Here is a 27,105-nt window from a genome sequence, read left to right as displayed (position 1 = left end):
TGCCAATTACTGCGTTGACAGACACTTCTACCAGCCAACCGCGCCGAAGGCGGGGTCAGGTCCTCCGTAGGAAGCGCTCCCAGGCCTTTCCTCAGGCGAGACAGGCTGGAAGGGGTCTCAATGGGCATCCGCCTCCGCCAGGCTGCGGTGGGAGTCCCGGCCCCGGTTACTGCCGGTGGGACAAAGTGGAGATCAAGGCCTGGGGCGAGCGGGCGCTGCAGAAGATGCAGGGGTGAAAGCACTCTGAAGGAAAATGAACCAGACGAAGGGTCAGAGTGTGGGGGTGGTGGGGACAGTAGGAACCGGGCGCTTGCCTCTGCACCCGGGCGCTGAGGGCGCGGTGCGAAGGAGATAGTCAACATAGGCTTGTTGCACAGTGGATACCTCCCCACCCTACTGGAGCGTTTGCTCTGTGTCATTTAGTCCTCCTAACAACACACTGAAACGAGAATTTCTACCATCTCTGCTTTTCAAAAGAGGAAGCTGAGTCGAGGCCAGACTGTGTCTGGGTTACACACCCAGGAAGTTGCTGCACAAGATAATGCTTTGCCTTCATCCTGACCCCTCCCCACTCTCCCCTTTCTTTAAGCTTCAAGGAGGTCTGCTTCTCTCCCACCACGACCATTCCCATCTGCTCTTTTTGTTTTGCATGACCTTCCCCCAGATCACTTCTTATCGTCCAGTCTCCAAAAGTGGCATTTCATCAGATCCCTTTGCGGCCCACCAGGCTCTCCGCCTTTTTTCTTAAATCACAGGACTATGGCTGCCTATCGGCGTCTTATTTGTCCGTGTTTCCTTGTATTCACCTTTGGAACACAACCTCTACGAAAGCAGGGACCTCGCGTGCAGTAGGCACTCAAACCCCTGTTTACTACATCAGGTGGTCTCCGGGCTGCAAAGTCCTTTCTTTTCCACCTGGACTTTCCCCTCGACTTCCACTCGTTCGGTCCATCAAGAGGGGCGTGGATGGGAGGGGTTGGTAGGGCGGACTGAGGGTCCTCGCCTGCTGGGAATTCCAGTCCAAGAAGCAGGGGTCCCTGTGAGGTTCGGAGGCTACTCGGCCCCAAAGTCGGACGATCACCGAGTAGGATCTTTGAAACCCCAGCTAACTCCGGGCAAAATCTTCAAGCTCCAGTCAGCTGGTCCAGGTCTCGCCTCCTTAAGGAGCTCGCAGCCCTGACACACCCCAGAGCCGCAGCGCACGCCCATCCCGGCCTCTCCCAGCGCAGCCCCGGCCCCGCCCCCACAGCGCCGCGCGTGCCCGTCCCAGATTCCTCCGCGCGCAGCCCTAATACAGCCCCGAGGGAGATGCCGTGCACGCCGGTCCCGACCTCCCCGGCGCACAACCCACAGCCCGCCCCGCGTCGCCGCGTACGCCGGTCCCGGCTTCCCCCGCGCGCAGTCCTGGCCCCGCCCCGCGGCGCCGCGCACCCCTATCCCGGCTTCCCCCGCGCGGCGAGTCAGGGCGGAGCGAGCGCGCCCGTCCTGGAGTCGGAAAGCCAAGCCTCTCCCACCCGCCCGGCGCGGTATCCCGGGGGCGCCATGGAGCCCCGGGTGGTTGCGGATGCTGTGGAGACGGGAGAGGAGGATGTGATTATGGAGGCTCTGCGCACGTACAACCGGGAGGTGAGCGAGAGCCGTGAACGTGGTACACGAAAGAAGAGGTGGGGCAGGGTGGGGCGCGAGCGCGGCGGGCGGGGCGCCGAGTCGGTGAGGAGTTGCTACCGGGAGAGAGTCCGGGTGCGCTCGCTGCTGGGCGGGTGGGGCGGGGCGCCGTCTGTTTCCCATCCACGGAGCGCGGGTCCTGCCTGGTGTGGATCTGTGCCCCTGAGCCCCTGGGTCTCTCTGCAGAACTCCCAGAGTTTCACGTTTGATGATGCCCAACAGGAGGACAGGAAGGTGGGTGCTGACCGAGGGGTAAAGGGGAAGGGATGGGAGGTCCCGGGAAAAGGGGCCTGGTGGAGCCGCTCTTCTTCCTGCCCACAGAGACTGGCGGAGCTGCTGGTCGCGGTTCTGGAGCGGGGCTTGCCACCGTCCCGCCGCGTCACCTGGCTGCAGAGCATCCGCATCCTGACCAGAGACCGCAGCTGCCTGGAGCCTTTCACCAGCCGCCAGAGCCTGCAGGCACTTGCCTCCTATGCTGGCATCGCCTTGGAGGGGTCCGTCCCTGAGCCTCTGGACATGGACGTTGTACTCGAGTCCCTTAAGTGCCTGTGCAACCTCGTGCTCAGCAGCCCGGTGGCACAGGTGCTGGCCGCAGAAGCCCGCCTAGTGGTGAGGCTCGCAGAGCGTGTGGGGCTGTATCACAAGAGCAGCTTCCCACACGAAGTCCAGTTTTTTGACTTGCGCCTCCTCTTCCTGCTCACGGCACTTCGCACTGATGCGCGCCAGCAGCTGTTTCAGGAGTTGCAGGGGGTGCGCCTGCTGACTGCTGCCTTGGAGCTGACACTGGGAATGACCCCTGATGGGGGCCCTCCTGAGCTCCTTCCTCCCCAGGAGACTGAGCGGGCCATGGAGATCCTCAAAGTGCTCTTCAACATCACCTTTGACTCCATTAAGAGGGAAGTGGATGAGGTGAGGGCTGACCTGAGTCCGTGGGTAGAGCTTAGCGGTGTGGACGTTTCCTGGATCTGTCTGCCTGTAGGAATACTGGCAAGTTTCTGGGCATCAGATGGGGAGAGGGCAGGTGGAGCTCTTAGCTTATCGGGAGGAGGCAAGGAGATGCACGTTTTGGGCAGGGAGCCTTGGAGAAGATTTCTGAGAGAGGTGGAGGGCATGTCTGGCTCTTCCAGCCTAGCAGGAGGACTGTTTGGTGCGTGGGGAGGCTGTAGGAGATTTCCCACCATGAGGCCGTGACCATGTGGCTAGAGTAGTCTGTGACTTCATCCCAAGAGGACTTAGTGACGTTCTTGATCACAGAAACACTCTGAAGGTAGAGTAGAAGAGGGCAAGTAGAGGAGATGCATGGTCTCTGCACATGATCCTGGAGCGGTGCTTCCTCTCACAAGAACACCTTTCTTTTTGGTCAGGAAGATGCTGCCCTTTATCGGCACCTGGGGACTATTCTGCGGCACTGTATGATGGTCGCTGCTGCTGGAGACCGCACAGAAGAGTTTCACGGGTGAGGGTGCGGCCTCTCGAGATGGAAGGGAAGTGTGTTCGCGTGTCTGAACAGTGCTTCCCAGCTCTGGCTGTGGGCTAGGCTCCACCCTAGAGAGTCTTCATCTGTCTGGCTGGGAGCAGACATCAGTGTGTCTCTACAGTACTACGTGATCAGGACAAGTGTCTGGATCTGCGGACAGGAACGTGTCCCTGGAACTTGGGTGGTAGCAACAGGCAGTGTGGTATCTACAGGGCAACGTGGTTACTCACCTCTCTTCTCCATGACCTGTGTTTAGGCAGGTTCTGGCTTGCTTTTTTTTTTTAATTTCTTTCTAACGTTTATTTATCTTTGAGAGACAGAGCACGAGCAGGGGAGGTGAGAGCGAGAGGGAGACACAGTATCTGAAGCAGGCTCCAGGCTCCGAGCTGTCAGCACAGAGCCCGATGTGGGGCTTGAACTCACGAACTGTGAGATCATGGCCTGAGCTGAAGCCGGACGCTTGACTGACTGAGCCACCCAGGCGCCCCCAGGTTCTGGCTTTCAAGAGTGTCTGTGGTGCTTCAACCCAGACAGAGGGTGCCCCTTTTCTTGGGAACTCACCCCACTGAGTGGGATGAGCCTCTGAGGTTAGTCCTACTCTAAGTTCTGGCCTCTTGCTGGCCATTAAGTCCCTGGACGCTAGTTCACATCACATGTGGCCTCTGCAGGGGGCACCGAGGGTTGTACTTGTGCAGGGGGACCAGACTTACCAAGCCCCTCTCCCCCATCTGTCTTCAGCCACACAGTGAATCTCTTGGGAAATTTGCCCCTCAAGTGTCTGGACGTCCTTCTTACCCTGGAGCCACACGAAGGTTCCCTGGAGTTCCTGGGAGCAAACATGGATGTGATTCATGTCCTCCTCAGCTTCCTAGAAAAGCGTCTGCACCAGGTGGGCAGAGGGACCTACCGTGTGGGTACCTCAGTGGCTCTGACTTTCCCCAGCAGCTGTGGTCCGTGCTTTTTCACGGTACCCACTGGTAAGTGGAGATCAGCCTGACAGTGTGAGTCAGGCAATTTCTCCATCTGCTCTGTGGTCCAGCCACCAGACTCCTCCTCCCTGAGAATATGGGGACCCTCACCCACATATTTGAAGGTTTTCATTTCGTTGGTTATCACGAGTTTTAAAACAAAGTACTTACGTTTTAGATCTCTTTGTGGATCTCTTTTGAGTGATCTGAGAAGTCCCCAGCCCTTGCTTGTGACTGTAGAACTTCAGTGTTGCTGCACACAGGTGGCCCGTGGGAACAAGCATCCCTGCAGGGACCCACAGGCATCTTGAGCCAGAGGCTCCCTGGTTCTTGGGCCTGCACACAGGACATTGGCCAGACCTCTGACCAGCTTCTCTGGGAGCTTGCAGACATCACACAAGCTACAGAGTGCAAGGGAGTGGGATTAGACGGACACCTCCAGAATCCACATCGCGCATATATGCTGTGAGCTGGAGTACAAACGCCTGGCATTGGATGTGATGGCTGTGACCGTCCCTACCACTGCTGCTGCTGGGGTTGGGGTCCAGGGGGATAACTAGGGAGAAGGCCGGGGAAGGACAGGAGCTCTCTGGATCCATGAAGCCCACGGAGTAGAGATTTTCTTTTTGTGTTTTGGCTGTTGTTTTCTGAGGACAGGTCATGTGCCGGTGGTGTGCTAATAACTGAATGCTCTGTATTTCCCGTGCAACCTTGGTATGTAGGCGAGGGAGTGAGAGCAGATGAGTTATTTGCCCCAGGTCACAGAGCATGTGAGTGCATCCTAAGTTAAGTTCCATTTGTGGCCCTCTTGAAATTCACAAGAATGTGCCCAGTCTTGGCCCCTCAGCTGACTAACCAGGGCAAGGCCTCTTCCTGAGTGCCTCCTGCCAGGACCGTCTGGTGTGCGTGTGTTTGCCCCTCCCCCCCCCCTTCAAGTCAGGTGGGGGCACAGCCCCGGTGACAGAGGCTCCTCTGCAGACGCACAGGCTGAAAGAGAGCGTGGCCCCCGTGCTGAGCGTGCTGACGGAGTGTGCCCGCATGCACCGCCCTGCAAGGAAGTTCCTGAAGGCCCAGGTACGGGGCACAGGGGCCGGGGCGGGACCCTGCTTACAGACCCCAGCTGCTGCAGGCCCAGGCTGAGGGACGGCTGCCTCCCCAGGTGCTGCCCCCACTGCGGGACGTGAGGACGCGGCCCGAGGTCGGGGAGCTGTTGCGGAACAAGCTTGTTCGCCTCATGACACACCTGGATACTGACGTGAAGAGAGTGGCAGCTGAGTTCCTGTTTGTCCTGTGCTCGGAGAGTGGTGAGTGGCAGGATCTGGCCCAGCGCCTATCCCTCCCAGCCACCTCACACACTGATCTCTGCCCTGCTTCTCAGTGCCCCGATTCATCAAGTACACGGGCTACGGGAACGCTGCTGGCCTCCTGGCTGCCAGGGGCCTCATGGCTGGGGGCCGGCCTGAGGGCCAGTATTCGGAGGACGAGGACACGGACACAGAGGAGTACAAAGAAGCCAAGGCCAGGTGTGTGCCCCTACACCCTCGGCTCCTCTCACTCACCCTGGTCCCTGTTCCCACACCCATGTGGACTCGCAGGGTGGGTGGGACAAGATGACAGATGGCTGAACTTTTTGGGAGTCAGGCACTGGTCGCATAAGTAACCTGTCTTGATGTCAGGATGTTTTGGGAGTGTGGGCGGAGTGGGGCCAGGCAGTCGGGGGACCGGGATATCCCCCGAGCAGGGGCTGGGTCCTTGCTGCTCCTGGAAAGAGCCCTCTTGTGGCTGCCCTGCTTCCACCCACCCCATGCAGCCGCCTCCTGTCCTAGAGAGTCGCTAATGCATTCCCCACAATCCCTCCCCTGGGAAGCAGCATAAACCCAGTGACCGGGAGGGTGGAGGAAGAACCGCCCAACCCCATGGAGGGCATGACAGAGGAGCAGAAGGAACATGAGGCCATGAAGCTGGTGAACATGTTTGACAAGCTCTCCAGGTACGTGTTGTGTCAAGGAGGGGCCCACAGCTGGGAGAAGGGAGAACAGAAGCCCAGGACCCGTGTCCGGTCCTGTAAGCGCCAGGAAGTGGGGTTAAAGTTGGGCTTAGCAAGGCTGTGTTACTAAGGTCGGAAACAGGAAATGCCCCAGGAAAGGATTAGACTTGAGGCTGGTATTACATTTGTTTCGTAGATGACAAAAATTGAGACCTGGAGAAATAAGAATTCTAGAGTGCATAAGGTCTCAAAGCCACTGGGTAGCGGTTTGGATTCAGGCCTGTTTGGCCAGGGGTGAACCCGACTTCTGCCCCACATGCCGTGCCCCTTCCCCACCATGCTTTTCCCCCACAGGCACAGAGTCATCCAGCCTATGGGGATGAGTCCCCGGGGTCAGCTCACATCCCTGCAGGATGCCATTTGTGAGACCATGGAAGGGCAGCTCTCCTCGGAACCCGACTCAGACCCCGACTGAGGACACCCACTCTTGTGTTCCCCCTTCAGAACTGGTGCTGCTTCCAGAGATGGCCTTGGGACTGTGGCCCAGGGAAGCCATGCTTGGAGACCCCTTTCTCTTTACTTCCAAAGTTCTGTTAATGGTTTGTCTCTGGTCCAATTTCTTATCTTTAGGACTGTGAGGGCCTTGTCCTGCTGCAACTCTGGGAACTCCACCATGATCTCCACAGATGAGGTGGTCTCGTGTGCCAAGAGGATGTGTGCAGAGGCTGCTGCCTGGGGGCAGGAGCTGAGCATGGGCACATGCACAGGCAAGCATGTCCAGGCTGGCATACCGGCCCAGAGCTTCTGTGTCAGGCAGGCGCTGCAGCTGACAGGAAAAGAACTTGCTAGGACCCTGTATCCTAATGTCAGAAACATACTTTCAAGGTATGCTCTATTTCTGTCCCCACTGAGCTCAGGACTGGGAGCCTCCTGTGCGTTCTTGGTCCTCGCTCAGCACTCTACTGTAAGTGTCCACAGCAGCCAAGCTCTCACTGGTTGTGACAGTGGAATCCTGGCCTTCCCACTGGCGTAGACAAATACACGAAGGGAAACGCACCTCGTAAAACCACAAGTCTGGATTTCTGTCGTGTACCACAAAGCATCACTGAAATATCTTGGAATAAAGAGTTTCGAGCAAGAATGTGTGTGAGGAATTAATTTCATTGTTCTCAGAATTCAGTCCTTTTCCTAGATCATCATTCATGTCTTTCGTTCTTGTGGAGGCCACTGGACCCTCTCTGAGGACTCTCTTAAACGCGCGGCAGGTGGTGAAACATTGCCCAAGGGAGCACACGCAGGGTGGGAGCCAGGGGTCAGGATGATGTGCCTGGCGGTGCTATCCATGCTGGGCCTTGGGGCAACCCCAGCAGAAGGGGCCTGTGCAGGCGCAGGAAGTATGGCCTGAGAACATGTCTGGCTGGGGGCCAGCCAAGGTTTCTAAATGACTTAAGGCCTTCCGTAACTTAGATGTCAATCCTAGAGGCATTATTGGGAAGGCCTGGTGGAGAGTGGGGACGGGGTGGTTAGATGCCGGAGCAGAGTGAACATGGCCTGACGCCCTTCCGCGAGGGGTGCTGGCGCTCCGTGGGAAGTGGCACTGGGCTCACCTCCAGGGTGAATCCAGGGGCACGTTCTCCATCCTTGGGTTATTCTAGTGGGAGGAATGCCCACACACCCCTCAAGGTCCCCTTTCTACAGCCACTGGTAACACCTGTATTCCCTTAAGGAGACCAAAGAGTTTATTTCATGCCAGAAATGAATAAAGTTTCTTTAATTAAAAATACCATTACTAAGGAGACCAACATACTAAAGGACCCTATTCTATTACTTGGGGCCCAGGACCATGCCTCGGGAGTGAGGGTCCTTCTAACAGACCGAGATGCCAAGCCCTTCAGATGGAGACCTGGACACATGGCTGATCCGGTCGGGGCTTTCCGTTGGTCTGTTTGAGTTCAAGCTGTCAAAGCTTTTGCAGTCAGCCTCAGCAGACTGAGGAGTCCCAACAGCAGAAAGGTGCCAGTGTGACGGGTGGCCTGTGGTGCGAGCACAACACGACCGGTCGGCACAGAGCTCATGACCTGGGCAGCCTCATTCTTCCTTAGGCCGCAGGTTCCAGTCCAGCCAAAACTGTTTCCTTAGCGGTGGGCAGTGACTCCATGGAACCATTTCTGGTCCCGGGAGTGGTGGGGGGACCAGCCATCACCCTATCTGTCCCGTCCATTGAGCTGGAACACAAAGAAGGGAAATCAGTCCCGCAGATCTCAGGGCCTGGGTTTGAACTATCATAAAAGCTTTTCTGCCTCTGCCTGTGCTGCTGTTGAGCCAAAGTAACATGATGCCAGCAGGGCTGGGCAAAACTGGGTGGCTAAATGGAGGGCTTCATTTAAGTAACCACGTGAAATGTTCTGGAGCTCACGTGCTCAAGATTATGCACTATTTGGCAAAGCAACCCCAACTGGACTGCAGCCCGTCCCTTGACGTTTACTCTTTTGAAATACATAAACCCCTAAGACCAGGACCCACTTTACATAGATTTCTGTAAGACCAGAAAATGCACAGGTCAAATCCCCGGGGCCACGTGACTTAGTGTTGTTCCTGTATGGAAGTGGGACGCCAGAGCCAGGAAGCGGCCAGGCGGGTCTGACCAGGGCATCTACCTTCCTCTCAGCGTGTGAGGTACACGCTTCAGTGCTACCTGCACTCTCTGCTTCCCTCAAACGACCGAGCAGCATAACTGGTATTTCCATTGAGATGACGAGTGACGCCAGCCTACATGTTAGCCATTAGAGCCAAACTCTGGAGTGGAAGGCTAGAAAAAACCGTGGCCATGATGTCCACTGCGTGTGAAAACAAAGTGTGAAGTCTCCTATCCTTAATAAGCCTTATTCTTCTCTCTTGGGTTCAACTTGGTAAGAAACCAGCTGCTTGGGGCTGTTGCCAGTGGAGGTGACGGGAAGGCCTGACCCACGGCCCTGAGCCCTGAGGCAGTCACAGCTGAAGAGTAAGGCTGTCCCCAGACCTCTGCCCCGTCCCCTTTGGGCACTGTCACATGATTGTCTCTGTGAGACAAACGGACTTCAAATGCTTAATGCTGCCTCCTTTAGAAAATAACCTCTCACATCAAGGCTACACATGCTGATTCTTATGGGAAACTGCATTTTCTGTAAGTTCACTTGTTACAGGTCTGAAACCCGGAAGGTACCCAGGGTCTTTGGCTCTCTACCCTCAGCACATTGTCAGGCCGACGGCTCTCACACTGATGATCTCCCGAAAGCCTCCCCGAGGTGGGCTTCATCCCACACCACACAGGCACAGACTTCAGCTCCTCAAACTTCGGCTCAGAGCCACACCTTGGCCTGGAGCTGTTTGGTGCCGCTTTATTTTAGGGACAAAAGGCAATGCTGCTCTGTGATGCGAGGACAACCCCAGTCCACCGGGACCAAGTCACGGCTCTGCCAGTGGAGAGCAGGCATCTAGCATCCCTTCTTCATGTCCACACGGAGGTGGCCCTGGGCAGCGGCCGGTAAGGGATGAACAGCCAGTATTTGCTAGTTCTGTTTTAGCCAGACAGGGTTCCACACCAGGTGGGCCCAGACCCCCAAGCAGTGAGGAAGGCAGCCCTGGAGATGACCCTCTCACAGTCCGTACCTTCTCGGCTTCCTGCCGCATGAGGTCCCGCAACTCTTCTGTCCAGCCTAGAAGCTCCACCAGCCTTTCCACGCTGTGAACCATATCCCCCAGCTGGACCACGTCCCTGCTGCGAGGACGCCAAGCAAAGGGCCCCACCAGGTCCCGGTTGATGAGCAGTCGGGGCACCGAGCTCCGCACGGCCTCAGACAAGCTGGCAAAAGGTTCTACCTGAAAAATTGCCCAAAAGTGAGGAGCACAGTGCCCACCCTCTGAGCCCCTCGGGACACAGACTGACAGTAAGACCTCGGGTACAGGGAAAACTCACCACCTATTTCATTTCTTCCCGTCACACTGTCAGCTTAGTCTCCATGCTTGGGTTCCTCCCTTTCCGAGCCTCCCTCCTGCCCGCGTCCCTCTTTCTGCCTCCCACACGTCTTGGCCTCTGTGGGTCTCTCTGCCCAGGCACATGAGCTCCAGCAACTAGGCTCCACCTTACCCTCCTCCCAGCAGCATCCGGTTGGGCCACCCACGCTCCCTGGGAGCAAGGACCTGGCCCCACAGAGGGCTCCTGACATGCCCAGCAGAGAGGGTGCCCCACTTTGCCACAGCCCTCACCATCCAGACCTCCAGAGAGTCCTAACTCGGTGACTTTGGGCTTCTTCATGCTGCTTCCAAGTGAAATTTCCATTAGAAATTAGAAACAGATTATTAAATGGTATTGAGACTGGATCATTATCTGGGACGAAAATGCTCAACTCCTGCCTTCATTGAAAAAATTTCAAATGAGTGAAAGGTTTAAATGTAAACAAAATAGTTCTTAAAGAACGTTTAGGGTTCATAAGTAAAGGTAGGGAAGGACTTTTCAGGCCTGATAGTGAAGTCAGATCAGACAAAGGAAACTCATGACAGGTCTGACTATGTAATACTGTCACATTATCATCTATATAAAAATACTATGCAGAAAAATAATTTTTTAAACTTTATCATCATAAACTGCAAAAATATTTACAACATGTGACAAATAGTTTATATTTCTAATTGCTAAACTAATTTATAAAGATTTTATTTGATGAATTTATATTGCTAATTTATAGACCAACTAAGAAAATAATTTAATGAAAAATGGACAAGAGATACAAATATGCAATCCAACGAGAACACAGTCATCAATAAACATGAAAAGACGAACTTCACTCTTAATTACAGACATGTTAAATATCCCCTCCCTTTCTCTCTCTCTCACATACACACTTCTTTCTAGCCAATCAGATGGATGAAAACTTAAAGACAGGTAATGTTTGCTGTCAGTGAGGATGTGGGAAAATGGCCCACATCTGTTGGTGGCAATGTAATTAGTGTATCTTTCTGGAAAGCAACTTCTCAATATTTCTTTGCTACAAAAGTACTCACATGAATGTGCAAATGTGTATACATGTGATTATTCACTACATCATTCTTAATATAAAATCTATTATTTTTGTTGCCCATCAACAACAAATTTTGTCATACATCTGTCATCCCTATCTTAAAACTCTCAGGGCTCAGGGGCACCTGGGTGGCTCAGTCAGTTGAGCATCCAACTCTTAATTTCGGCTCAGGTCACGATCTCACAGTTCATGGGATCGAGCCTCACGTCAGGATCTGCACTGAGCATGGAACCTGTTTGAGATTCTCTCTCTCTCCCCCTCTGCCCCTCTCCCACTTGTGTGCACTCTCTCTCCCTAAAGTAAAAAAAAAAAAACCTCTTGGATCTGGGTGTGTTCCAGAATTCAGAATATTTCACATTTTAGAAAACGTCACATGATTTATATACCATATATTATGTCACACCTCAGTGGCATCCGGAGGGGTGATCCATAACCAAGTGCATTAATATTTCCTCCACGCGGCATATGAGATAAAGTCTAAGCCACACTGCAGATTGCTCAGTGCTTACAGACAAGCACTCTGTTTTGGGGCTCCCGACTGGAACCTTGTATCGGCATTTGTCAGGGACACTAGGGGTGCTGACAAGCTAGGTCTCTCTGCACTTCTGGTGAAGATCACCACATCTGTGCAGCGCAGAAGCCTGTGAGGACACAGCAAAACACTCACGGTGCTGGTAGAACACAAGAGATTCTTTAATTCACTCTGCATCTCTACCTAATGTGTAAACTTTTAAAAACAAGCATGTGGTACTTTTAGAATCAAAGAGAAAGGCTATTTTCATTTCACTTAAAAAATACGGGAGGGCTGGTGGCCCCAATGTCCATCACCAGTAGCCAGCACAGGGCAGCCAGACTCAGCACCACATGCCGCTGGCACCACGGCCCTGGCCCTCTGCCTGTCCCCTAGGCCCACCCCTCCAACCAGGCCCAGGGTGGGCATCATGGGTCTGTCCACGCTCTGGGCTCTTCCGGCTGCTCACTGCGCCACCCCAGGTCATACCTCTGCTCCTTCCTGGACTCCAGATGCAGGAAGCCACCCGCCCACCGCCCTCATCCACTCGACAGCCCAAAACAGCCCTCGAATCGGTGTGCCGGAGGCCAAGATCCCCCAACCTGCCCACCAGGCTTCTCAGTCTCAGGAAACCAGCTCCATCCTTGTGGTCACTCAGGTCACAAGCCCAGAGCCCTGCGGGGGTCCACACTCTCCCACCCAGGGTTCCTTTAAACACCTGGGCGCCAATGCCCTCTGCAGCGTTACCTGGCCAACCACCGTCGCCACTTGGACACCACCTGCAAGGCCTCTACTGGCTCTCCCACCACCTCACCGTGCACCATGGCACACTCACGACACAGCACCACAGGGTCGGGAGGTCAGACCTTTGTCACTGCTGGTCACGGGCAGTTTCCACCGCCAGACACCCTCAGCTGACGCCTACATCTCCCTGGCCTCAGCTCCAAGGTCACCTTCCTGACTCGGCCGTGCAAACCAACCACGCTGATATCACGACCAGTTCACAACCCTTCCCAGCCTTCCTGTCCCCTTTGTTACTTCTCCAGCTGCCGTCATCTAAAACTGTGTCACTTGCTTACACCATCTTACTGTGTCTGTCCAAAGCACTGGAACAGCGGGCACACCACTCTAGGCCTCCGTGGCTGCCCGGGCCCTGAATACAGGCCTTTCTGGCCCTTCTGGCCCTTGCTGCCTACATCCAATTAGGCACAGCTCATTGCAGGGTCTCATTCTTGCTCTTGATTCCTTCACAAAGTTCCTGAGCCCCAGATCCAGATGCAGAATAGCTTCTGGAATGTGTCCATGAGTCTCTCCCAGGCACCTCAAACACACATGTGCAGAACTGAGCTCGGCACCCTCCCTCTAAATTCCTCCTTACTAACAAATGCCCTGAGGACCCATAGACAGCCAGACCACTCCCTCCCCTGTCCCTGGTGCAGCCAGCCCCTCTCCCTGCCCTCTCTCAGTCACGGGGTCTGACTGTGCCCACAGCCCTGCCTTCTTGAGGACTAGCCCTCCTGGACATCTTGCTTCAATCCCCATCCCACTCATCAACGATCTCTGACCCAAGAGGCACAAGCTATGTCCCTGGTCCAACCCTTTCACGTCTATCACTGCTTCTAGCACAAAATTGGCCTCTGTGATGTGGCCTGGGAAGTCTGTCCCTCTCTAACTGTCCACACCCCTCCCTTCTCCCTTCCCTTCACATGCTGTGCCCCACCCACACTGACAGCACCTCCAAAGCTGAGCATCCTCCCTCCTCCCCGTTCTGCCCAGGCTTCCACTCCCTAGGCCGGGAATACCTCGGCTTCCGCACCAGATGAACCCATTCCTTTTCTGAAGCTGGGACACCAGGGGGCTCTGAGAGCATCTGGGGCTGGCCCATCAGCCCCACGTCTTCCACCCTATCTTCCTAGCCTCCTCCCCACACACTCGGCCCACCACTGGGCCTGCGGACAAACCTCCAGGGAGGTCCCGAGGATAAGCAGCACATCTGCCATGGGGAAATCAACCACATGGAGCAAGAACCTCTGGGGCAGTGTCTCCCCAAAGAACACGATGTCGGGCTTCACGATGCCAGTGCAGACTGGACAGCGGGGGATCCTGTCCACCATCACTTCATCCTGTGTAAAACAAATAGAAAACGAACCAAGGAAGATATCACAACACACTTTAAGAGATGGCTCTCGGAGCGCCTGGGTGGCTCCGTCGGTTGAGCGTCCGACTTCAGCTCAGGTCATGATCTCGCAGTCCGTGAGTTCAAGCCCCACGTCAGGCTCTGTGCTGACAGCTCAGAGCCTGGAGCCTGCTTCTGATTCTGTGTCTCCCTCTGTCTCTGCCCCTCCCCTGCTCATGCTCTGTCTCCAAAATAAATAAATTTTAAATAAATAAATAAATAAAAGATGGCTCTTAGGGTGTCTGGGTGGCTCAGCTGGTTAAGCATCTGACTCTTGCTTTCAGCTCAGGTCATGTTCTCACAGTTTGTGAGTTTGAGCCCCACATTGGGCTCTGTGCTGACAGTGTGGAGCCTGCTTGGGACTCACTCTCTCTCTCTCTCTCTCTTTCTCTCTCTCTGCCTGCCTCCCTCCCTCTCTCTCCTCTCCCCCAGTCATGTGTGCTCTCTCAAAATAAATAAATAAATTTAAAACAAATAAATAAAACATGGCTCTTAATAAAGGGAGAAAGAGGGGGGGAGCAAGCCAAGAAACAGACTCTTAACTACAGAGAACACACTGATGGTTACCAGAGGGGAGGGGTTTGAGAGATGGGCTAAATAGGGGATGGGAATTAAGGAGGACATTCGTGTTGAGCAACAGGCGATGTATTGAAGTGTTTCATCACTATATTGCACACCTGAAACTAATATAACTCTGTGTGTTACCTAACCTGGATTTAAATAAAAACTTAAAAAAAAAAAAAAAAAAAAAAAAAGGAATCAAGACTGTGGCACTAGTGAAGGACCAGACCAGAAACCCTAGAAGCAGACTCACATAAGCACAGTCAACCAAATTTCTCCTCTTCAACAAACAGTTGAGCATTATGAGAATTAATACAGGGAGACCTTGCTAATGTGGACTCAGGAGGCTGGAAGGAGCCATACCACTCACCATCAATCACACAAAGAAGTGTCAACTATAGATCCAACAGAAGAACCCTCAACAGGAGAGAACCACCAATGACAGGCCCAACCAGGGAAGAAATGCACCACCTCCCCTACATCTAATCAACCACTCCAGTGACTCAGCGAGCAAGACAACATCAACTCCATGACCTGGTTCTCCAGCCCCTCCAAACTCCCTCCCTCCTCTCCATCAAATAATGTCCCTCTCCTTTGTTGGCTGGACTTGCCTACAGTTTTGTCATAGCTTGCTTTTCCCAAATAGCAATTTTCAACTATTCCTGAATAAACCCATTTCCCTGGTAAAATAACTGAAAGGGCTATTTTTAAGGAAAACATTACTAGGTGTCAGAAGTGGGATGCAGGAAGGACCCACACACACATCCCCAACCCCACCCAGCGACTGAGGCTGGTGAGCAAACAAACAAGTGCCAGCACCCTCAGCGCCAGCTGGGCTCACTGCTTCCTCACCAACCCTGGGGTTTGAATGTGAGTTTTTGCCTGGATTTGTGCTTCACTCTCTGTTTTGAGCTCTCCAGACTTTATTCAGGACCTGCTCTAAGGCTTTATCCTTTCAGAGAGTACTCGTTTGGCCTTTGTCTGACTCCTTTCTAGAGCCCGGCTATTCCTACTGGGGCTGTGCTGTTCAGGAATTTTCCTCTTGGCTCTGGAGAAAAGCCTCTGGGAAATGGGATCCCAGTGATCAAAATGCTTTGAGGGTGCCCCTGCCCCCACTCTTCTGGGAGCCCTGCCGGTTCCATGATTAAAAACAGTGCTCCCTCCTCACGTGCATTCTTATACGGACTAACTTAACAAAAAACAATTTACAACTTCAATGGCCATTATGGGGAACTTTCGAGCTCCCCCAAATTCCCTTCCTCACAACTCAATCGGACAGCCATGGGCTCTAAAATTGTCAAAACTGAATTGGATGCTTATTTTCATTGATACCTTGAGGCTTCCGAACAGTTTCTGGATTCAAAGTCTGCCTTTTTGCAAAGTACTATTTGTAAACTAACCAAGGCAGGCAAACAATTGAAAGATGTCCACATGGCTTCTGAGGCCTTGTCCCCTCCCCATCTTCTTTGTCTCCTGACAGGTGGGGTGGCCTTGCGCTCAGGCCCCACCTCTGGCACCGTTTCCCTCTCTTCTCTCCTCACCGTCCCCAACCCCCCTCTACCTATCTCTCATTCTAACCCTTTTGCTGAGCTTGCTTTTCCCTCCAAACTTCTCCTCACCCCTCCTCTCCCAAGCCTATTAATACCTACCCCTCTACAGTAAACTCTGCTGGGGGTCCCGAAGAACGCCACATTGCTTACGTTGCCTGGATTAAGGCTGAGTTTTGAGCCATAGTGAAAGAGATTCCTAAAGTGACTGAGACCCCATAAATTTGCTGAAGAATTCAACATAGTTATTCAAATTTACTAATCTGAGTGCTCAGATTTATATCAATGGGTCCACATGCGTGTTGGTGAGGGTCGGGCCAAACACTGGATGAAAGCATCCTAATAGGAACATCCTGGAAGGGATTTAAAGAAACAGATGCCTAAGTTTTGGCAAGATGATAGAATACTTGCAAGAAATCACCACTGAGTATTGGGGAAGGTCATCAAAAGACGAAACTGCCAGTTGACCTGTGGCCTGGACCCGGCACCTGGGAGCTCCTCACTCCTCCCTCCCCAGTCCTTGGAACGCGGGTTCCGCTTGCCTTCCCCGTCCCAGACACTGCTCAAGGACACAGCCTGGAGGGGGTGATGTGCACAGTAGACATGACCGAACCCAGTTAAGGCCTCGTTATAAACCTGTCAGATGTGGAGGTGGGTGCAGGGATCTGGTTGTCTTGCTGCTGCCCAGGAGGAGCCTCGCACATAAGTTCTCTTACTTACTAAACTGCCACCTACAAACCTAGAGTGGCCACCTCTTTGGTCTCTCCCTGTCCTCCACAGATAAAGAACATCCTCCTCTGATAAAGGACTGCTATACAAAATACACAAAAAATTCTTAAAACTCAACAATAAGAAAATCAGCAACCTAATTAAAACATGGGCCAAAGAACTAAATACACAGCTCGCCAAAGACGATATACAGGTAGCAAATGAGCATTTGAAAAAATATTCCATGGGGCGCCTACGTGACTCAGTCGATTGAGCATCAGACTCTTGATTTCGGCTCAGGTCATGATCCCAGGGTCGTGGGATCAAGCCCCACATCAAGCTCCACACTGCTGAGCATGGAGTCTGCTTAATATTCGCTCTGCCCCTCTCCTCACTTCACGCTCTCTCTCCAAAACAAAAACAAATTTTTTTTTAAAGAAGATATTCCATTACTTACGTCATCATGGAATTGCATAAGACGATACCATCGCACACCTATCTCAACAGCTAAACTCTAGAACTCTGATGACACCAGATGCTGCTCTCATCATTGCTGGTGGAAATGCAAAATGGTACAGCCACACTGGAAGGCACTAAGCTAACATGCTCTTACAATACAATCCAGCAATCAGATTCCTTGGTATTTACCCACATGAGTTGAAAAACTTATATCCACACAAAAACCTGCACACAGATGTTTATAGCAGCTTTATTAATAAATGCCAAAACTTGGGAACAACCAAAGTGCCCTTCAGTACATAAATGGATAAACTGTGGTCCATCTAGACAAGGGAATATTATTCAGCACTAAAAAGAAATGAGCTGTGAAGCCATGAAAAGACAAGGAGGAAATGTAAATGCATCTTAGTAAGTGCAGGAAGTCAGTCTGAAAAGGCTGCTCACTGTATGATTCCAACACTGACATTCTGGAAAAGGCAAAACCATGGACACAATAAACGGATCAGTGGTTGCCAGGGATTGTGCTGGGAAGCGTTGACTGAGTAGTGGGTACAGGGTTTTCCTTTAGGGTGATGAAAATGTTCTGGAATCACAGGTGGTGTGTGCACGACACTGTGAATATATTAAATGCCATGAATTATATACTTTAAAATGTTTAATTTTACGGGGGCGCCTGGGTGGCTCAGTTGGTTAAACATCCAACTTCAGCTCAGGTCATGATCTCACAGTTTGTGAGTTCGAGCCCCACATCAGGTTCTGTGCACACAACTCAGAGCCTGGAGCCTGCTTTGGATTCTGTGTCTCCCCCTCTCTCTGTCCCTCCCCTGTTCTTGCTCTTGCTCTCTCTCTCTCTCTCTCTCTCTTAAAAAGAAATAAAAAAAAAAACAGGTTTAAAAATGTTTAATTTTACGGTTATGTGAATTTCACATCATTGAAAAGTAAAAGACAAGGCCCTATACCTCATCAATATTTCAGACCTTCATCTTTATTTAAAATTTTCCAGCTTGTCCTATTGCACTTTGAGAAACCCATCCTACAGAAATATTGCCAGAAGTACACAAGGGTATAAGCATGAGTGTCACTGATGCATTATTTTTAATAGTAAAAATCACAAACATCAAAAAATGTCCCACAGTAGGTGAATGGCTAAATGTATTACTCTAGTTACTAAAAACAGTAAGCAGAGCTGTGGTTATTGACACAATAAATCCATGAAATTTTGTTCTGTAACAGAGCAGGTTGTAGATTAAGGTTAATAATCCTGTAGCTAAAAAAAAAAAAAAAAAAAAAATTTGTCACTGTGTGTTGTAGGTACATAGATATGGTCATGTATGTTTATATATACCTTTTTTTTTAATTTTTTTTAAAGCTTATTTATTTATTTTGTGAGAGAGAAAGAGGGAGAGAGAGGAGTGGGGGAGGGGCAGAGAGAAAGGGAGAGAGAGAATCCCAAGGAGGCTCCACACGGAGCCTGACAAGGGGCTTGAACTCATGAACCATGAGATCATGGCCCAAGCCCAAATCAAGAGTCAGTCTCTTAATCGACTGAGCCACCCAGGTGCCACGCCCCTCCCCTTTTTTTTAAAGGCTTGTAACACTACATACCAAACTGTTAAAGTGGGCTCTAGGAATCGGCTGAAGGGAAATACATTTTCCCCATTTCCCTACACATGCCTCATCTCCCTACATGTTTCTTAATTTTTGACAGGCATATATTACTTTTCCAATTTAAAAATAAAGAAAAACATTTCACACCATTACTGTTCTGGTGTTCTTCTAATACAAGGCTTATAAAACGTCACTTCTCCAGATCACTCCCACCGCAGAGTGCAGAAGGGAGACAACTGCCAGCATGACAACTCACCCAAACGTCCTTCCCTGGGAAGGGCCTTCGGCAGACAGTGCACGTGGCAGAGGCAAAGGATCCGTGAGCTTCAACCAGCTTGGAGGCAGGGATGCCAGCCACTGAAATTCAAGCCAAAGCAAAGTGCTGCTGGCTCTGGGGTGGGTGCACAGGCCCCCAAGCGTGGCTCCGAGCCTGGCAGGTCCCCAGAGGCAGTCACAGCCCTCATGCAAGCCTGGTGTCCCTGCCTCCACCACCTCCAGATGACGCCCCACTGACCGGGATGAGCACCGATGGAGCCAAACCAAGGTTAAAATGAGGCCTGTCAACAAGTGTGATGTAAGTTCAGAGAAAATTATATTTAATAACTAGGAAAACATTTTCTATTCTACAGATAGCCAGTAAAAGTGAAAAAACAGTACAGTTTCCAAAAAACTATAGAAAACCAGAGGTAACTTATTATGACAGTTGTCTGTTCCCACTGTCAGCTTCTGGGCTGTGGGTGGACAGACAGTCCCAGCTGCAAGTGGCTTCCGCTATCCCCGCCATGGTCATAAATCTCCATACGCTACAGCCCACAAGCCAGAGCTCACGCCTTCGCACGGACCTGCCTGCTGCAACTCCAGAAGAAGAGGTCGCCCCCACAGGGGTTCCACTGCTGCCTACGGGGCTGCAAGCTGCAGAATCCTTCTGGCAAGGAATTATTTTCCTGGAGTTGAGGTGACTACTTTCTTCAAATCACCAGATGTCTGCAGCCTGGCTGAGCGGATGCTGGCTCACTAAGAGTCAGCACTCGTTGGAATCTGCCCATAAGAGAAAGGCTCAGCCATGCTTCTCTAAGATGCGGTCAGCAGCCAGTACAATCTGTGAATCACTGGTTGTGGCCGCCCTCGGGACAGTCAGGAAATCATTACGCACAGAGTTTGGTAATTCTAAGGCATTAATAGTGATTTCTTCGATATCGTAGTTATGATATCGTAGTTATGATTTTTAAATCTTTATTTTCTAGAGTTACCCACTGAAGTACTTACAGATTGTTTACAGATTAAGTTTACGATGTGAGGGATCTGCTCAAAATAACGGGGTGAGAGAAAAGGTGGGGGAAAGAAGACACAGATGAAGTGAGGACTGGCTGTGAGGAGGACGTGAGGGCTCGTTACGTTCTCTCTACTTTTCTGTGCTCAAAATATTTCACAATAAATTTCTTGAAAAATAAATCATCACTGGAGCTCCTGGGTGGCTCAGTCGGTTGAGCGTCCGACTTCGGCTCAGGTCACGATCTCGGGGCTCGTGAGTTCGAGCCCCGCGTCGGGCTCTGTGCTGCCAGCTCAGAGCCTGGAGCCCACTTCGGATTCTGTGTCTCCCTCTCTCTCTGCCCCTCCCCCACTCACGCTCTGTCTCTGTCTCAAAAATAAATAAACATTAACAAAAAATTTTTTAATTAAAAAAAAACAAATCGTCGTATCAGATTAGCAAACTAAAGCTCTCAATTGTCACCTTTAGCTCTATCCAAAACTCATAGCCCAACAAGTATGCCAAGACATCAGGTCCACCAACGAGGTCCCGACAGTGGCCCTTAAACACACAGTGGACATTTCTGTCAGGGATGAAGGCAAAACAAGCCGGCTTGAAATGAGTCACAGGGGAGGGGAGAAGCGGTCCCTGCGGAAGAAGAGGCGTGGACAGGTGGAGAGCTCACCTCTCTCGAGCCCATCGATGTTCTGTGTGTAGAGCCGCAGAAGCAGCCCCTTGTCGTGGAGCAGGCGGAGGAAATAGTGTATGACATTGGGCCTGTAGCTCCCGGGGTGCAGCTCCTTGGCCAGAGCGAAAAAGGGCTTGGGGTTGTGATGGAAGAAAGTGAGCTCGAAAATGGCCTCAGGGTATGGGAGGTCGTACCGCTGCAGGTTGCTGTACAGGCCGCTCCTCGGAGACCTGCAAGGGGGGGCAAGACGCCCTGAGCCCCGTGAGGCGGGCCGTGCAGCGGACCAGGGTGGCGAGGGAGGATCTAGCTAGGCACTGCAGGGCACCTGAAGTCCGGAATGCCGCTGGGCGTGCTGACGCCGGCCCCCACCATGACCACTGCCTTCTGGCAGGCTCCGGCTCGAATCAGCTCAGCTATGTCCTGGAGAAAAAGCTTCTCCTTGCCGTTGCCTCCGCTTCCAAAGATGCTTGAGGCACTAGCAGAAGAAGATATAGGTCTTCTTCCACCTGTAATGCTGACAGAAAGGGAGAGCGGCCAGGTGACTGTGACAGTCAAGCTCATGCTAGCCCTGCCATGACCCCCACCATGGAGAATGACTATACGCTTCCCTCCTGTCCCCCCAGATGATCACTTTCTCATCATCGATGACTACTGGGCTGAAAGAGAAAGAAGTCTCAACTTAAAAATCAAAACTTCGGGGCGCCTGGGTGGCGCAGTCGGTTAAGCGTCCGACTTCAGCCAGGTCACGATCTCGCGGTCCGGGAGTTCGAGCCCCGCGTCGGGCTCTGGGCTGATGGCTCGGAGCCTGGAGCCTGTTTCCGATTCTGTGTCTCCCTCTCTCTCTGCCCCTCCCCCGTTCATGCTCTGTCTCTCTCTATCCCAAAAATAAATAAACGTTAAAAATGTTTAAAAAAAAAAAAAATCAAAACTTCTTTGGGAGCAAAAAAAATCAGGTCAGACCTGTGCAAACAAGGAATGCGTCACGTCTTAACTCCTGTTACCCAGTGCCAGTGCGAAAAGAAGAGGGTTGCTCACCAGAGGTGTGGGGGCTCTGTGGGGGGCTCTGGACATGCTCTCTGCAGAGCCATACACTGTAGCATACCCGAGATGTGACAAACAGGCAGTGACCTTTAAAGAAAGCTAAATGTCCCAGGCTTTGCACCGAATCTTATCAGGAGGAAAAGTGGTTCTAGAGACCATTCCAGAAAGAAACATGCCCTGGCAGCTAGGGATTCACACTGCCACAGAGACTTGATCTTCAACGTCTGCAGCTGTTCAGGAAGCTGCTCATATTATGCAGCTGCCAAAGGAACCCCACAACCAAGGTAAGGGGGTGGGCACACTCAGCCCAGGCTCTCTCTGCAAAGCACCGGAAGACTTCTCAAGTCACCCGCAGAAGCCAGGAGCCAAAACACTCACAGGGCTAAGTATTAGGAATAGGAGATGGTCTGCCATAGGAAAAAAGAGCCAGACACAATAAACAAATCACAGGCTCCAGCGAGGCCTCAGGACTTGGACGCTCAGAAAGCAACAGGAAGGAAAAAAAAAAAAAAAGCAATACAACTAACACAAAGCCGGTAGCACGGTCTGAACACATCCCACTGAGGCGAGGCTGCAGCTGTGGGAAATACGGGGCACCAGAGCCGCACCTCACCTGGGCCTGGTAAGGCCTCCTGGCTTTACTGATCTGCCGTTCAGGCCCCTGCTTGACATCTAACCGAGCTGCATGACTCCTACATCTCCTGGCAACTCACCCAGAGTTCAGGGCTGCCAGCCCCACTGCACAGGACGCCTTTCTCACACCCCAAAGGCTGGCGGCCACCGCGTCTGTTCTTCCAGGGGAAGGCCCTTGATGACCCTTCCCCAGGACATCTCTGACTTCCGTATAGAGACTCCTCCACCCTGATGGGAAAAGAGATTCAACAGATGGAACCGACAACCCTCCCCAAACGAGCGATGAGTCTAAAGTGAATACAGACATAAAAACAGGAAACTGAGAGTGTTTCTTTTACTCTTTTGTGATACAGGCAAGAAACAAGCACCCTAAAAGCACATCTCAGATACACATCAGGACAATTCAGAGTGTATCTTCTAGGAGTGTGGCCCGAACTTACTCTCCTGCGTGTTGTCTTTGTGTTCTTTTGCTCCTTACGAAACCAATTCAGGTCTCCCCTGAAGCTCTGTTCCCCATCCTAGCACAGCATACCCACCCCAGTGACACTTTCAGCCCCCACTATGCCCTCTTATGTACCACCCCCCCGTTTCAGCCAAACAACCGACTCCCTAGCTCTTGTATATGCCCTAAAATCAGCTCCTGCCTGAATGACCTTTCTCCACCTCAGCATGTCCAAATCTCCCACAGCAAGGCCAGGACCAAACGTCACCTCCTTCATGAAGCCACTGCCGAACCCCAGTGAGCAATCACTTTGCCCTCGTCGGGCTCCTGCTCCTTTTGGGAAGACTGACACCCCTTCCTCTCCTGCAGTGACCCTGCGCTGCCCTGCACACTCCACTCTGGGGTCAGGGGTTTGCTTGCTCTCACGGTCCACTTGCCTCTGTGTCGCTGCCTCTCCCAGCACACAAAGCATCATCTTGGTTTTCAAAAGAACAGATTTCTAAAAGGTAAGTAAAGAGAACGAGGAACATGACAAAGGAAAGCGTGCAGAGCTGAGGGCACCCAAAGGAGAATCAGAGCCCTGGCTCTGATGTCCCATCATCACTCAAACACCCTGAGCCTCAGAGGCTCAAGTCAAGAGCAGGAAATGATTCTTTACAGTCTTGCTTATTAAGAAGATCTATAGCAGATCTTTCCCAGCAGAAAGTACAGAAAATACAGTAGAGAACACAGTGCTTCCCCTCCTCCCCACACTCCTGCAGAGATGCCCACAGACCCTAAAGGACGGTCTGCTGCATCGGAGACGTGCATGAAAGCACCTGTCAAGCAGTTCTTCTGAGTGCAAGTTGAGGAGGTTTCCAAAGGACATTTTCTAAAGAAAACTGGCCAGACGGTCGGGAAGAAAAGAAAATCATCTGGCTCAAGCTCTACCTATTAAACGCCCCACTTTACACAGCATCTAAAACAACTCTTCCCCTACAGTCTTCCTTCAAAAAATTTACTACATTCCTCCCAAATGCAACTTATTATAAGAAATACAAAAGGAATTTAAAAAGTTGTAATATGGGGCGCCTGGGTGGCTCAGTCGGTTGGGCATCTGACTTTGGCTCAGGTCATGATCTCGCTGGGTTTGTAGCTTCGAGACCCACGTCAGGCTCTGTGCTAACAGCTCAGAGCCTGGAGCCTCCTTCAGGTTCTGTGTCTCCTCCTCTCTCTGCCCCTCCCATGCTCGTGCTCTGTCTCTCTCTGTCTCTCAATAATAAATAAACGTTAAAAAAATTTTTTTTAAGTTGTAACATTGTGATTTATAATGAATATGTTTTTGGTCTTCATCCCCAAACCCTTGGAGTCTCTAAGAGAAAAGGGAACGTCTTTTGTTACAACAGTTGGTCTCCCGTCCTCAGTTCCTGAAGTCCCTTCGGGGCCATGAGGGTGAAGTGGGTGTCTTGTTCCGCATAAACAGCCCCTTTACACCACAACTGGGTTTGTGTCCATGAGGAGACTTTTGGAAGAGCCCTGAGGATGGGGGCTGGGTGCCAGGGGGAGCCAACTATGCTTAGAGGGTGTGGAGCCTCCATAAAAACGCAAAAGGAGGGGGTCCTGAGGGCTCCCAGGTTGGTGAATCACGTGCAGAAGGGTCCAGGGACCCTTGCACACCTCACCCTATGTATCTCCACATCTGGCCGTTCATTCATATCCTTTGATATTCTTTGTAATAGACCTGCAATCCAGTAAGTCAGCTTGTCTTCCAAGTTCTGTGAGCTGTCTAGCAAATGAACAGACCCAGAGGAGGGGGTCACGGAAACCAATGAATAGCTGGTGAGTCAGAAGCACAGGGGACAAGCTGGATTGGCGTCTGAAGTGGGGGCGGGCTGTGGGACTGAGTCCTTCACCTGTGGTGCTTTCTTCAGGCAGGCAGAGTCAGAACTGAGTTACTTTGGTGGGACACCTGGCCAGTACAATAAAGGTTTCTTGGATAAACGAAAAACCTCTGGGTATCTATTAAACTCCTCACCAACATTTAGTAGCTGTGTAAGGTTGCATCAAGTAGATGTACCATTACTTAAGTATTAATTCATTATTGGGCATTTAAGTTAGTTTCTTAACACCTGTGGGCCTTTAAGACATTCCCATACGTATATTCAATTTCTAGCAATGATGTAAAGGAAACCTGACTAACCCGCGTTGGAGACCAACAGGAGGAGCTCTCACACTCACCCCTCACTCCCCCCCCCCCACCCCCTCACTCCCCGCAGGCCTTTGCATTCCCAGTGGGGAAAAAATCCTGGGCTTCACAGCCCCGGGTGAGGAAGGAGGGTTTTCTCCCCTCCCTCTCCCCCAACAACCCAGCCAATGAGGGACCATCACAGCCCAGCCAATGAGAGGCCAGCCCAGCCCAGCCAATGAGAAGCACTACATTCCAGCTCCCAGTTTATTTCGGAGGACTTTTTGCTTGTAACAGACTTCCCAAGCCCCATCCCCCTTCCTCTGTAAAACACCATTGCTCTCCTCTGTGCCTAGGACTTGCCTATGGTTTTGCCATAGCTTTCTAGTCTTCATTTGGAGTTCTCTGCTATTCCTGAATAAATCCATTTTGCTGGCAATAACTAACATTTTATTTTTAAGGTTAACAGCAAAGATCCCAAAATGTACAATTACTGCATGGGGAACAATAAAAACGTATATATCTTTAGACTCAGGATTTCCACTACTAGGAGTTTATCCAAAAAGTGAGTACAAACAATGAACCTCGGCATTATTCCTAATAACTAAAGATTACAAACTACTTAAATAAGAAAATTATTAAATACATTATGAAGCATCAATAGAATGGAATTCTACAGATCCCACCCCCAACCTAGGGCAGGGCGGTGCATCCTCAGTTTCCCCAGCAGGGACAGGCAGTGGGAGGAATCTGAATGGTCACCAAGAAGCGGAGGCTAGATCTTGACCTCCCTCTGTGGGGACAGGAGCAACAGTTCCCTCCTCCTTGACCCTAAGCCCTTTCTTGTAGGGCGCGACAGGGCCTGGGGAGCTCTTCGTTGGGGCAGATCTGGTGGTTCCAATAAAAAGTCATACAAAAAAACAGAAACAGAAACAAATAAAAAAAAAAAGGAATTCTACAGATCAGTATAAAAGACTGAGAAAGCGTTTATGTTTGAGATGAAAGTAACTCCCAAGACATATTGCTAAATATAAAAGGCAAGGTACAAAGTGTCAACTATGAACATACAAGTGTTGCTTATACACATCAAAACTACCCAGGAGAAGGGGCGCCTGGGTGGTTCAGCTGGTTAAGCATCTGACTTTGGCTCAGGTCATGGTCTTGCCATTGGTGAGTTCGAGCCCGGCATCAGGCTCTGTGCTGACAGCTCCGAGCCTGGCGCCTGCTTCGGATTCTGTGTCTCTATCTCTGCCCCTCCCCTAATCGCTCGCTCTCTCTCTCTCTCTCTCTCTCAAAAATAAATAAACATTAAAAAAAATTTTTTTAATCCCGTGAGAAGAAACAAGAAACATGCCACGGCGGCCTCTGGAATATCCACTGAGCTGCGTGAACAGGAACTTGACATTTCAGGTTCTGCAGTGCCCCGCCGCGCACGCAGGGAAAGCACGACGCCCGCGCTCGCCGGGCACTGAACCGCAGCCACTCGCCTGCGCGGAGGTGCTCGTCCCCACCCTGGGCCCTGCCCGCCGCGCCCCACCCCAGAGGCTGCCGGCCCGCGCCCACCGACCGAGGCCCACTCACCTGCCGGGCCCCAGAGCCTGAGGGCGCAAAGAGCAGGCCGAACCCTCCGTGCCATGTCCCAGCTGCTCCGCCGCCCGCTCGCGACCTTGTCCCCGAGGGCCACGTGTCCGCCTCCGCCGCGCGCCCCTCCCCGCGAGCCCAGGTTGGGATGGACGCCAGGTGGGGGCGGCTTCCTAGCCTGCTGAGCTCCCGCCTCTGGCCCTGGACACCAAACCAGGAGCCTGCATTTCTCTAACCTGCTGTCCCGCCGTTTTCAATCGGGAGGGTGATGGTAACACTTGGCGAGCGCTTACTACCGCCAGGAATTACATTTACACTTAGTCCAGGAAGTTACTGTTATTATGGTCCCCGTTTGAGACGAGAAACTGCTGGTCACAAAGGCCGAGGCCACAAAGCCTGTCGATGGCCCTCCATCACAGGGCCACCAGGCCCTCGTACTCAAGGGCACAGCCAGCTGCGCGGGAAACCCAGTGCAAACCCTGCAGAGAATTTCTTCCGAAGCCAGGGCGCGGTTACCCTGACAACCAGCGGGCGCCGCAGGCCGCGGGGACGCTCCCGGCCTGCCTCGCGCGACGCGGCGCCG

General features: G+C 52.0%; 2 protein-coding genes across 8 annotated transcripts; one reads left to right on the top strand and one right to left on the bottom strand.

Annotated features, from left to right (window-relative positions):
* Positions 1-44: 44 nt before the first annotated feature.
* Positions 45-7,238, top strand: RIC8A (RIC8 guanine nucleotide exchange factor A). Its single transcript, XM_045486529.1, has 10 exons — positions 45-1,626; positions 1,852-1,899; positions 1,987-2,574; positions 3,030-3,121; positions 3,881-4,031; positions 5,089-5,184; positions 5,270-5,414; positions 5,489-5,633; positions 5,981-6,100; positions 6,452-7,238. Exons 1-10 carry the CDS (start codon positions 1,309-1,311, stop codon positions 6,570-6,572), a joined length of 1,824 nt encoding a protein of 607 aa, XP_045342485.1. The 5' UTR covers positions 45-1,308; the 3' UTR covers positions 6,573-7,238.
* Positions 7,239-7,813: 575 nt separating this feature from the next.
* On the bottom strand, positions 7,814-27,082 carry SIRT3 (sirtuin 3). Of its 7 annotated transcripts, XM_045486532.1 has the most exons (8): positions 26,523-27,082; positions 22,416-22,563; positions 20,987-21,175; positions 20,659-20,891; positions 18,981-19,081; positions 13,627-13,788; positions 9,746-9,955; positions 7,814-8,322 (listed from the first exon to the last, which is right to left on the bottom strand). In XM_045486532.1, the coding sequence occupies exons 1-8, from the start codon at positions 26,575-26,577 to the stop codon at positions 8,302-8,304; spliced, it is 1,119 nt and encodes a 372-aa protein (XP_045342488.1). In that variant the 5' UTR covers positions 26,578-27,082; the 3' UTR covers positions 7,814-8,301. The 7 variants fall into 7 exon arrangements, with proteins under 7 accessions (XP_045342488.1, XP_045342489.1, XP_045342492.1 ...); XM_045486533.1 differs by lacking the exon at positions 20,987-21,175 and having other exon boundaries at positions 26,523-27,079; XM_045486536.1 differs by lacking the exons at positions 20,659-20,891; positions 20,987-21,175 and having other exon boundaries at positions 26,759-27,071.
* Positions 27,083-27,105: the final 23 nt, after the last annotated feature.

Source organism: Leopardus geoffroyi, chromosome D1, assembly GCF_018350155.1.
Source record: "Leopardus geoffroyi isolate Oge1 chromosome D1, O.geoffroyi_Oge1_pat1.0, whole genome shotgun sequence".
In the NCBI taxonomy this organism is placed as follows: Eukaryota; Metazoa; Chordata; class Mammalia; order Carnivora; family Felidae; genus Leopardus; species Leopardus geoffroyi.
Note: the sequence above shows the minus strand (reverse complement) of the source record. Positions and strands in the feature narration are given on the sequence as shown.

Excerpts from the sequence above, each read along its gene's own strand:
- RIC8A (XM_045486529.1), top strand. The coding sequence starts at position 1,309 with ATGCCGTGCACGCCGGTCCCGACCTCCCCGGCGCACAACCCACAGCCC. Across the intron at positions 5,185-5,269 it reads GGAAGTTCCTGAAGGCCCAG|GTGCTGCCCCCACTGCGGGA; the intron begins GTACGGGGCACA and ends CTGCCTCCCCAG. Across the intron at positions 5,634-5,980 it reads TACAAAGAAGCCAAGGCCAG|CATAAACCCAGTGACCGGGA; the intron begins GTGTGTGCCCCT and ends CCTGGGAAGCAG.
- SIRT3 (XM_045486532.1), bottom strand. The coding sequence starts at position 26,577 with ATGGCACGGAGGGTTCGGCCTGCTCTTTGCGCCCTCAGGCTCTGGGGC. Across the intron at positions 9,956-13,626 it reads TCCTCGGGACCTCCCTGGAG|GTAGAACCTTTTGCCAGCTT; the intron begins GTTTGTCCGCAG and ends GCAATTTTTCAG. Across the intron at positions 8,323-9,745 it reads TGCGGCAGGAAGCCGAGAAG|CTCAATGGACGGGACAGATA; the intron begins GTACGGACTGTG and ends TTTGTGTTCCAG.